The following is a 12,134-nucleotide window of genomic DNA, read 5'->3' as shown; positions in this document are numbered from 1 at the left end:
GAATAATTGATATTTTAATATGAATCAAAATTCATTTTAATAATTAACTGAATATAATAATTATAACTACCATAATTATAATAATGTTTAACCAAAAAATTACAATTACAATAATTATAATAATATTCAATCGTAAATTATAATTACACTAACTATAACAAGTATTTTCAACAAATTATGTTTAGTTAAATTTTATACGAATCAAATTCATATATATTAATTTAACCATGTTCTCATTATGTGTATAACATACTTGTAAATATAATTCGTTCGATATTTAACTGGTCAATTGAATTAACTCTATAATCAATTTAATTCATGTGACAGCTAAAAAACAATACCAACTATGTTTGGATTTCGTTTGTTTCAACCATAGGGTGTGACCTTGTAGGTTATTGTAACGTTAGCAATAATATTGGCATTTAGCAATGCATCATTGCTACCTAAGTTACAAGAAGTCATGATTCAACATAAACTCTCTGTGATCAACCCTTCATGTATTCAATCCTTTTGTCCTTTTTATCTAGAATGGACACAAGTTATGAAATAGCCACACTTGCATAGTCCATCTAATGTTTCTTGATATCCTAAGTAGATTATGATAAACAAATATGTATGATATCTCATATCAACTTATTCGAGCATAGCGATGCATTTCTAGTATCACTCAATCAAGTGGCCTAAGATATTGCTCCCATTATGTAGGAGGGACAAATCCTACATTGATCAACCATATCCCACTACATAGATTGTGGTATATCCAACATCAGCCTTTATAGAAAAACCAGTTACAGTGGATGTTTGACTGTATTAAAATATACGACTCACGATGTTGGGATAATGATGATATCAAGTCTGAGGATCGTATACACAGTAATCACTATAAGCAATGTTGTGACTATTATATAATAATCCAAGAAACATACTCATAACAGGTCAATCCAATATGTTGTTCTCTAACACACATACTCATGTATTGATTTTGGCATCCCATGTCAATGACAACACTTTGTCATCAATAAATTACACGTTAGTCTTAATGCATTATTATTGTCTAAACCCACAATCATACTCGACTAAGGACCTTTTAAGAATAATCATATTATTCTTAGGACATTATTATAAAACAATTTATTTATATACATAGAAAAAAATTGAAATAATAATAGCAATGCGTTATATTAATAAATGAGGTAAAACAAGTATGTTATTACAATCATTTCATGATTGGTCTTTTGGCATACTCTAAAAAATTAAACATTAAATGCCATAAGTATCGATACCCATAAAAAGGTATTGATACTTGTTGTAGGTGACATTAATGCGTTGGTTTTTACATCCCCAACGGCTTTATTCAATTCCACAACAATCACAATGGTTGGAAATCAATTTGGACTATAAATACCAGCTTCCAAAGCTTCAAAAACAACAAGAGAGAGAGAAAAAGATCAAAAAGCCATCCTATCAACCTTTGTGCTTCATTTCTTCATATTTTACTGTATACACTTGTGAGCATTTATTATTTTTTATTAGCTCAAGTATTTTCTTTGTGTTAGTGCTTAATTTAGTGCTTAATTGGAAAACATCCTAATCTTGTAAGGATTTTTTTTTCTTTATTTGCTTATTTGTTTGCTTTTTTGAGAGGGTTTGTATATTAAGATTTGGGTAGAAATCTTAAGGGAGTTGTAAGGTTAAACCTTGTCGTTAAAGGTTCATGAAATTAGTGAATTTGAGAAAATCTTTTGTTGTGGAAAGCTAAGGTATTGAAGTAGGCAATTGGGGCTGAACCATTCTAAATTCTTGTGTTCATTGTTTCATACTTTTTCTTTTACTTCCACAAATTTTTAAAATGCCAATTCACCCCACTCTTAGCTATTTTGATTGATTGATCAAGTTAACAACTTACTTTTAAGAGAAATTTAATTTTTGTTGCATGTTTATTTCAAGTTGTTTTTTTATATACCAACCTTGATTCTTTATAGCCCTTCTTTCACCGTTGGAGACAAACTTTCCTCTCTTATGTCAAAACTCAACCAAATCATGACCATTATCAACTCTTCGCATTGTACCACCATATTTAAAATTTTAGATTACCATTTTAACTAAAATTTTATTTGATTTTTATATACTTTTTAATAAATAATCTTTAGTGTAATTTTTCACTCACATCGTAATTATGCCCTATTCTAATATTAATAAACTCAAATAATCACCCAATTAAACCAAAACCAATATTAAATTATAATATACCACAATTATTGATTAAATAGTGATTTGGTAAGCATTGCCAACACACTATAATATTTTTGTTTGGAAAAGAAAAACAGCTTCCCACGTGTAAACAACATATCGTAACCATGATTTAACCAATATTATTTGAATTACATTTTCAAGAAATTATCGTCATCTAAATAAAATAACAAGGACACGTTTCACGAATGATGAGGTATGTATATGCCTATTTTAAGCATTTTCCCCAAATGAGTAGAATTATAAATAATATAAATAATACAAGTGTTTATAATTACAAACAATTCAATATCGTCCATTGGGTCTTAATTCAATTGATATCGACATTACCAGTGCAAGAATAATAGAATGGAGACAAACATGGGTGAAACTAAAACAATTTTTAGGGGGTCAAAATTAAAGTGTAAATTTTACGACGGCCAAAATATAATTTCACCATTTTAATAGCTTATATCTTTATAAATTTTAAATGATTAAATTAAATTTTTATATTTTTAGGGGCCAAAGTGTAATATTACTCTTACTAATTTAAAATTTTAAAAAATTTTAAAAGACTTAAATGAAAAAATTTTCATTTTAGTGGGGCCCTGACCTCTGCCTGCCCCTGGAGCCAAAGTGTTTAATTTGATGGTACTTTCTATTGAGTTTGTTTTAATTGTAATTGCTTGAACATATATTATTTATGATTATAAATACAATTGCTTAAAGTTTTATTATTTTGAACTTCATGTGATACCTGATAGTTAGAGTGTTTACTATTTTAGGTGTGGCCTGGATTCTAGTTGCGCTAGTCAAATTTATTATTCGGGTTTTGTCTTGTTATTGTAATTAAAGAAAAGTTTTATTATTTTAAAAATAATAAATTTGATATAATGTTTTTGTATTAATTTAATAATCTTATTTTCTAAGGAATTAATTTAATAAACTTTTAAAACTCGCTAACATATAGTATTTTTAATATTATAGTAATATTTAAAGAAAAATATGTGTGAAATTAATACAAATATTTAAATAAAATAAGACATGTTTTGGTTGGTCTTTGTTGTTTTGTTTAGAATAAGGGAGAGCAACAGGTAGCCGTTAGATATGTCTTTTATTCAAGTTTCTGGCACATGGCATTTCTACCGACAAACTACTTTTTTATTACAAATCAATGTTATGATTAATAAATAGTTGCTTTTGTCTTTTTAAAACTGCTTCCTTTCTGTAGATATATAAACACAATTTTGTTGCCACCTCACTTCCCTTTTGTTCTTTCATCTTTCGCCTTTTTGGAAAAGACTAACAATCAAGGGAATTAATATGCATTCCCTGCAGTAAATCTTCGACTTCGATTTGATTTTGATTTTGATTTTATTTTTTTGACCCAATATTTTGAAGATTACTAGATTTTCTTTCCTTGTTTTCAAATTATAGCTCCCTCACTTCTTTGGCCAAAGGTGGGGAGAAAAAACCTGAAAAAAAGAAGAAGCGTTTTTAAGTGTTTATTATTGAGTTTTCTCATCTGTTTCGGCCTTTTTCTGACGAGTTTAAACTGCATTGGACTTGTTTGGACTTCAAACGCTTTGTTTTCGGGTTCGATAAGGGTAATAACGTCCATCTTTTAGTGTTCCCTTCATTGTTAAGATGTTGGGAGGTAAGCGATAAGTACAGGAGTTCTTGTTTGGTTGCCGAGAAAATCTGAGCAGAAAACAGTTCTCATAACATCAACAGTTCATTTCTCTTTTTAATCCTACTGTTCTGTTGTTTATGCTAATATGTTATTTGTTCATCATTTTTTTGGATTTAAGTTTGATGGCTGTTGCTTTTTATGAGTTTCAAACTTCAGAGAAAATTCGCTTTTTGTTTTGGGTTTTCTTTGAAAGGGTTTTATTGGTAACAAAAGAGAAAACCCCAAAATATTGGCATCTGATTTCAACATTTGCTGTTTTTTTGGTACTAGGAGAGGGGGCACAGCTACCAAAGGCACACAAAAGTCAAAAGTAGCTAAAAATTTAAAACAATAAATATTTGGCCTAAAATTTGCACCTTTTTTTGGCTTATTGTTACCTCTAATTGCATAGATTAAAGCTTTACCCTTTTTTTCTGAAACAAAATCCTTTTCTATTTTCAGGAGAGTAGTCACTGTTGAAGCAAATTCATGGCAACTCTAAGTGATATTGGAGTTGCAGCAGCTATCAATATTCTCAGTGCATTTGCCTTCTTTTTGGCATTTGCAATTCTTCGGATTCAACCAGTGAATGACAGGGTGTACTTCCCCAAATGGTATCTCAAAGGTTTAAGGTGCAGTCCTTTGGCCAATGGTGCATTTGTAAGCAAGTTCGTGAATTTGGACTTCAGGTCGTATGCCAGATTTCTCAACTGGATGCCTGCTGCACTCCAAATGCCGGAGCCCGAGTTGATCGACCATGCCGGATTGGATTCCGCTGTTTACTTGAGGATTTACTTGTTGGGGTACGTATGTTCTTGCGTGTTCAAGTAAATGTTCCTTGTATCTGAATGCTTGTTGGGCCGAATAATTTATCCTGTCATACAAGCTGCAAGAATATCTAGGCTAATAGGTCATGGACTGACATAGAGACGAATAAAAAGTATTAAGTTGAACTGTAGGCAAGCAAAGCATGAATCTAGGAACATACAACGGTTATTCTCGTTTTAGATGAACAGAGATTCGGTAAAAATGGTGGGAAGAGGGATTTTTCTATTAGTTATTTATATCTTGGTACACAGTTGCATGATAAGGTGAATTCAGTCATCCTTTGGTGCTTATGTGTGTGTATGTATAGATCATATTTATGTCTAAGTCATATTAGCAAAAAAGTAAAGCAAATCCACAATCAACAGGAAAACTACTTTCGGTTTATTAGTGGACCTTCTCTTTTACTATGTAAATTAAATGGTCTCAACTCTTAACTGGTCTGTTGAACTCATAATGAGCAAACTATGGTAATACTTTAGGGATGTTTCTTACTTTTTCCTGCTTTCATGTTTCGATGGGCCTCGTTAACTCCTATTGCTGGTCTTGGTTTATTATTAACTGCTAGTTTTTTCTTTTTTTTTTTTGGTTATTCTTCCCAAGAGAATTGTAGAAACTTGAATCTTAACTATTCACAACACACACAAATCCTATAGTCACGGATGGTTTAGATTGTAAATCTATAATTCTATTGTGAAGATGTAATTTATTAGTTATATGTCTTGGACTAATGTGTTGTTTTGTTTACCCTTTCATCTTTTTTTCTCTTTGAAGTGCAGGCTTAAAATTTTTGTTCCTATTGCGTTCTTAGCATTTACAATTATGGTGCCAGTTAATTGGACCAATAATACCCTGGAACATTCAGGCTTAACATTCAGTGATATCGATAAACTATCGATATCAAATATACCAAATGGATCACTTAGGTATGCAGAACTTTCTCATTTCAAGCTTTATCTTTTTCATTTCCCTATATCTTTTAAAAGAACTCTTTGACATAGTTTATAATTTCTACAGATACCAGATATAGTTGACAGTTAGAGCAATTTCTAAACTTATTGTTATTTCAATCGTGCTTTGTCCTTATAATTTCAATGTACATTAATTAGCATTAGGAAATTTTTTTACCATTTCGAAGTTGCAAAGAGGCAAATGGCTTTATTGCTTCTAACATAAGATATCTGAAGAATAATAAGATGTTTAAATCCCTTCTTTTTTCCACATAGATGAGTTGAATGCTTTAGGGTGTGGATGTCCTGATTGATGAACTTGAATTGCTATTTCCTTTTGCTTGTTTCGGGTGGAAATTTATTGCTCTTTCATTTCTTAGAAAACCTAGATCCGGAAAGCAATTGGGGTTTTTCCCAACTCCTCGGTAGAACTTTGGAGAGGCTTTCATCGGTAACTAGTTCCATAACTATATCATTTTAAATATGTATTCTTGTTTGTAGATTTTGGACACATTTGGTAATGGCTTATGCCTTTACCTTTTGGACATGCTATGTGCTGAAAAGAGAGTATGAGATAGTGGCATCAATGAGATTACATTTCCTTGCATCGGAACAACGGCACCCAGACCAATTTACAGTAAGCACATATCCTAAAGTGATATATGAAGCTAAATTTCCCCTTTTTGAATTCTATGTTCCTGAAGCAATTATTGAGTTTATTATGGATTTCATTTTCCCCTTCAGCTTAGTTCACAAGAATTGAGATTTATTATGTTACAACATCTTAAATCTTTTATTTTTCTTTCTGCTGGTTCGAATCTTGTTTCTGACATCATTTTGTTGGTAAAGGTGCTGGTAAAGAATGTCCCACCTGATCCTGATGAATCCGTTAGTGAGCTTGTCGAACATTTCTTTCTTGTCAACCATCCAGAACACTATCTCAGTCATCAGGTTTGATATTAGACTTCATTACAGAAATCCGTTTATCCTACATAACCTTATGTGACATGTTTAACTTAGTTTTAACTCGTTTATATGCTGAAATATTCATGTTTTTTGTCTTAATTATTTGGTTGCAGGTTGTTTATAATGCTAACAAGCTCTCAGAATTGGTCAATGAGAAAAAGAAAATTCAGAATTGGCTTGACTACTATCAAAATAAATATGAAAGGAATCCATCTAAGAGACCTTTATTAAAGGTTTTTTTTTTTTTGCAAATACTGTTCATATTATATATGTCTAGAAATATTCTTTTATCCCTGCCTTTTGCATTCTTAAGTTTCCATCAATAATTTGTTTTATCTTTTGGAATTCAACCCAAAATAAAGCTGATGAGACATTATTCATTTTTCCTTCTTTTTTATTCCTCCCTTTCTGGATGCCTGACATCCTTTGATGAATTTCTCTTCCATTAAGCAGACGGGTTTCCTTGGCCTCTGGGGAGAGAGCGTAGATGCAGTCGACTTTTATACAGCAAAAAATGAGAGATTATCTAGAGATGTAAGTGACATTTCTTTTTATTCCCTGTATTTTGTTATTTACTTCCGAAACTCAGGAGATCAACTTTTATTTGCTTAGAAGTTCCAAGATTTCCGACCATGGGGGATGGGGTAGGAGAGCAGCTGTAGATTATATTGCTCCAGCCCTTTATTATTATTATTTTTTAAGTATCTGTGTCCAGCACCATATCAATGCATATCTAGACATAGGAATGGGGATATGATTCTCCAAGGACTCTCTAAATACATGAAAATTTTGAAAAAAGAAAAATTAAAATACTCGTGCTGGATGCATACCCTTGTCAGACGCTCGCAACTGAACTCAAGTAACATAGGATGTACAGTATCTCCGCTGACTGCAGGATTCGTTTGACAGTAACCCCAAGTACTCATCTTCAGATCCAAATTTGATTGGTCAATGTACTATTTAGTAGTTTCTTAGAGCTTATGATAATTATGGAATGGTAAGCATGGCCTCAGACTCAAATGCTTTTGAGTTATGACAATGTTACGTTTAGTTTTAAACTGCCTGCTTGCATGCATGCATGCATCATAAATGTCCAATTATTGGTTGCAGTTTCTAAATCCAGCTTTATTGCTTGAATTACCATCTCATCAGGATATTTGGGGTTTGCTTTCTTAATCTTCGAACTGATCAGCAATTTGTTTGCACATTTAAATCATGTAATGCTGAAACATGTGTGCTTAATCATCTGTTCCTTCAATGACTGCCAGATATCCTTGGAGAGGGAGAAGATTACCAGCAACCCTAAATCAATTATGGCAGCAGCATTTGTTTCCTTCAAAACTCGATGGGGAGCTGCTGTTTGTGCACAAACTCAACAATGTAGGAACCCAACTATATGGTTGACTGAGTGGGCTCCGGAACCACGAGACGTGTACTGGGAAAACCTATCAATTCCATTTGTTTTTCTCACAATTCGGAGGCTCATTGTCGCTGTTGCATTTTTCTTCCTTACATTCTTTTTTGTGATTCCTATTGCAATCGTGCAATCCCTTGCTAACATAGAGAGCATCGAGAAAGCACTTCCCTTCCTAAAACCTATAATTGAAGTGTGAGTTTTCTTTTTCTTCTTTGTCTTCTTTATAACAATCTTGGCCTTGCATTGAAGAAAAAGAAAATTTTATGTTGTCTTTTTATTAGTGTAGGAACATGTACATTTCCTCTCAAACATCAACCTTAGTGAAACTTTATCATTATTATTCGATAAAATTGAAGATCGCCATAAGGAAAAGGATATCGGACCTTGATGCTCCCATTACAATTAACTTTCATTTTTGTTCCTTGCTTAAAATAACATCCATATTTCCTGCAGGAAAGTCATAAAGTCATTCATTCAAGGCTTTCTTCCTGGGATTGCTCTGAAGATATTTCTTTTATTTCTGCCCACAATATTGATGATAATGTCAAAGTTCGAAGGATTTATTAGCCTATCAGCTCTGGAAAGGAGATCGGCCAGTAGATATTATTTCTTCCAATTTATCAATGTTTTTCTCGGGAGCATAATCACCGGAACTGCATTTCAGCAACTAAATAGTTTTATACACCAGTCTACAAATGAGTATGTTCTCATATATGCCTTTCTGCTCTATAATACAATCAAGCTTACTGCCTTCTGCTCTAGCTTTGCCTTCTTTTTTCCTTTTTCTTAACACAGACATGGTGAGTATCAGCTTTGATTTGATACTCAGTGTTGTGTACCTTGGATATAGCATAAACTGTTCATTGAGGATATCAACGGCCAAGCCGTTTCTTTGCTCTTCCGTATCCTCATTAATCTGACTAATCTTTTATGTTGCTTGTGTGGACCATCCGGTGCTTCTCTTATATGACGTGCCGTGGCTACTTGTAGGATACCGAAGACAATTGGTGCCTCAATTCCAATGAAGGCAACATTCTTCATTACTTATATAATGGTCGATGGTTGGGCTGGAGTTGCTGCCGAGATACTGAGATTGAAACCTTTGATAATCTATCACTTGAAGAATTTCTTCTTGGTTAAGACCGAAAAGGACCGGGAAGAGGCAATGGATCCTGGAACCATTGGTTTCAATACAGGAGAACCTCAAATACAGCTTTACTTCTTACTTGGTCTTGTGTATGCTATAGTTACTCCTATCCTGCTTCCTTTCGTAATCGTCTTCTTCGCATTGGCTTATGTCGTATTTCGCCATCAGGTAAGAATTGACATCTTCCCGGAGTAGGCTTATTACTTTTCGGGTCAGTAGTGAAAAGGCAGTGAGACTATTTAGTGATTATAGAACTAATAGCTTGCACCTAGCATTCATAAAATTAATTGAGGTTGTTTGGAATTTATGCTTTTCGATAGCGGTTCCACTTGATTAACCACAATATTTTCTTTTCGATTTATCATCTCTTAGGAATTCTTTCTCTAATAAGTATTTAAATGAACTTGTAGATCATAAATGTCTACAATCAAGAATACGAAAGTGCTGCTGCATACTGGCCCGATGTTCATTTACGTATCATTGTCGCATTAATCGTCTCACAGCTGCTACTAATGGGATTATTGAGCACAAAAGAAGCTGCTTCGTCGACCCCATTGCTTATCACCCTTCCAATATTAACCATATGGTTCCACAGATTTTGCAAAGGGCGTTACGAACCGGCTTTTGTCCGAAATCCTTTACAGGTTGGTTATCTGTCAAACCAATATTATATTACTAGAACTTGAAGTAATTCGACAAAAAGAAACCAGGAAGAACTTGGACCATGCATGGACCATACATGCATCTGATAACCTTTTTTTCTGTGCACATGTTTTCAGGAAGCAATGATGAAGGATACATTGGAGCGAGCAAGGGAACCGAACTTGAACCTAAAAGGGTTCCTTCAGAACGCGTATATTCACCCGGTATTCAAAAGTGCAGATGGTGACAAGATTGATGTAGCCATGGAAGAATGGGAAGTGGAACCTTCCCTCATCGCTACAAAACGCACGTCTAAAAGGTCAACGCCATTATCTAGTAAACATAGTGTATCATCCTTCTCCTCGCCTGAAGATAACAAGGAACGTTCAAAACCTTGAGACGCTTCTTTTTGTTTCACCTGGTAGTTTGTACATTTAGGTCATTGGGAGGTTAGAGTGGCTGAAATCCCTTCACCTAAGTAGCTTTTTAGATTGATGTATACATGTTCACTCTGGTCGTCAACGTATATCTTAACATAATTATAAGATATAATCCTTTCAAAAAAACTTCATTTCCATAATTAATACTCAAATCCTAGTAACGTAATGGAAAACCTTTTTAAGTTTTTGATACATTGTAAATGAGTTGGGCAAAATAGAAATGCATTGCTAGGGGAAACAAAGTTGTCCCACACAAGAATGGCAAAATAGAAGGTTCAAGCTCGAATTTTAATTCTTTGTTCAACATCATTTAAGGCAGAACGAATGTTGGATGGAAACTTGTCCCAACCAACAATGGCAGACATTAAAGATCTGATGCATTAGGTAGAGGGTTGTACAGGAGAGTTCCGAAACAAAGAAATGAGAGAAGAAGCTAGAGAGCTTGCATTATATACCAGAAAAAGGTAAATTTTTTTTAAACTGAGAAATGTGATCATATTTCAACCTACTTGTGGGATTAAATTTTCTTTGCTCGTGTATCAAATATTAATTCATAAAAATAATATTATCAATATTAGATTATATTACACCTATGATATGTGTGAAGAAAATTATGTAACAAATCTATACAAAAAAAATTATATAAAAATTAAATATAGCTTTAGTTAGGGGCGGAGGGATAGTATAGTAATAAAAATGCATTTTGACACCCCAAAGTAAAAATATTCATTTCTATCCTTAAAATAATTTCTTGTCTTTAGTTGAAATGGTAAAGTCGAGGAAAGAAAAATATTGAGGTATTGGGTTCTAATCCCCTCATGTGCATATATAATAAATAAATGAATGATATATTTAACCCCTTGTTGAGCAAAATATATTTATCTATACTATTTATAAAGTTTATGTCATAACTTAATTGGACCGCTCGATTGAAAAAAGATTAAAAAATCAAAATTTTCAACAACAAAATATTTTGTAAGAGTATTTATGTTTTTAATGATTTTTATTTTTTAAATTATATACTTAAAATTATCCTTTAAAATAAATCTCAAATTAAACGAATGATTAAATTATAAGATTTAAAATCGTGTCTTATATTAGGCTTTTTATATTTTTATACAATTTTTAATTTTTTTATTAAATCTTATAACCATTAAATTTACTTAGTTAGTTAGTACTGTTTTTTTTATAAAAATTTTATAATTTTAATTTTTTTTATAATTTTTTAATAAAATTTGTTGATACTTTTTATGATTTTTTAAATAATTTTTAAATTTTAAAAGAGTTTAATTGTTATTTTTTAATTTGTTGTTAAAACGTTTTTCACCCTTTAGCTTTATTAATTTCAAAACTTTTTAATTTACTTATAATAAAATAGTAAAAGTCAAATTTAATAAATGTGTAAAAGTTGAATGCTAAATTTATAAATACCAAAATTTAAAAGGGATTATTTTACTTACTCATCTAATATATATTGGCTAATTTATCATTTTTCAATAAAAAAATTAAAATGCACTCTAAAGGGGTTTTGTGGTAATTTTAGCGGCCTTTTTACCAAAAAAGCCTCTTTTTTTAAAAAATTTACCGAAATGGGCCACTTTTTTAATTATTTACCGGAATGGGCCATTTTCCGCGAAATCGCTGCCACATAAGCGCGATGTCAGGGTACGTGACAGATCATCGCGTCCACATCAGCGCGACCTGCTGACGTGGAAGGAAATCGCTTCCTATTGGGCGCGATTTCCTTCCACGTCAGCAGGTCGCGCTGACGTGGACGCGATGATCTGTCACGTAGCGCGTTTCCGGGGACGTGATTTTGACGTTAATTTTATGTTTGGGTTTTTTG

The 12,134-nt window shown here is 32.5% G+C and overlaps 1 protein-coding gene across 3 annotated transcripts; it reads left to right on the top strand.

The window, feature by feature from the left end:
* Positions 1-3,425: 3,425 nt before the first annotated feature.
* LOC107955073 (CSC1-like protein At3g21620) lies at positions 3,426-10,480 on the top strand. 3 transcript variants are annotated; one of them, XM_041097792.1, is made up of 12 exons: positions 3,426-3,836; positions 4,364-4,704; positions 5,506-5,652; positions 6,178-6,313; positions 6,526-6,627; positions 6,756-6,875; positions 7,096-7,176; positions 7,911-8,251; positions 8,513-8,758; positions 9,050-9,374; positions 9,617-9,850; positions 9,986-10,480. In XM_041097792.1, the coding sequence occupies exons 2-12, from the start codon at positions 4,391-4,393 to the stop codon at positions 10,244-10,246; spliced, it is 2,307 nt and encodes a 768-aa protein (XP_040953726.1). In that variant the 5' UTR covers positions 3,426-3,836; positions 4,364-4,390; the 3' UTR covers positions 10,247-10,480. The 3 variants fall into 3 exon arrangements, with proteins under 3 accessions (XP_040953726.1, XP_040953725.1, XP_016746277.1); XM_041097791.1 differs by having other exon boundaries at positions 3,475-3,886; XM_016890788.2 differs by having other exon boundaries at positions 3,506-3,566.
* The last annotated feature ends 1,654 nt before the right edge of the window (positions 10,481-12,134 follow it).

Source organism: Gossypium hirsutum, chromosome D07 (genome assembly GCF_007990345.1).
Source record: "Gossypium hirsutum isolate 1008001.06 chromosome D07, Gossypium_hirsutum_v2.1, whole genome shotgun sequence".
In the NCBI taxonomy this organism is placed as follows: Eukaryota; Viridiplantae; Streptophyta; class Magnoliopsida; order Malvales; family Malvaceae; genus Gossypium; species Gossypium hirsutum.
Note: the sequence above shows the minus strand (reverse complement) of the source record. Positions and strands in the feature narration are given on the sequence as shown.

Excerpts from the sequence above, each read along its gene's own strand:
- LOC107955073 (XM_041097792.1), top strand. The coding sequence starts at position 4,391 with ATGGCAACTCTAAGTGATATTGGAGTTGCAGCAGCTATCAATATTCTC. Across the intron at positions 6,628-6,755 it reads AACACTATCTCAGTCATCAG|GTTGTTTATAATGCTAACAA; the intron begins GTTTGATATTAG and ends ATTTGGTTGCAG. Across the intron at positions 9,375-9,616 it reads ATGTCGTATTTCGCCATCAG|ATCATAAATGTCTACAATCA; the intron begins GTAAGAATTGAC and ends ATGAACTTGTAG.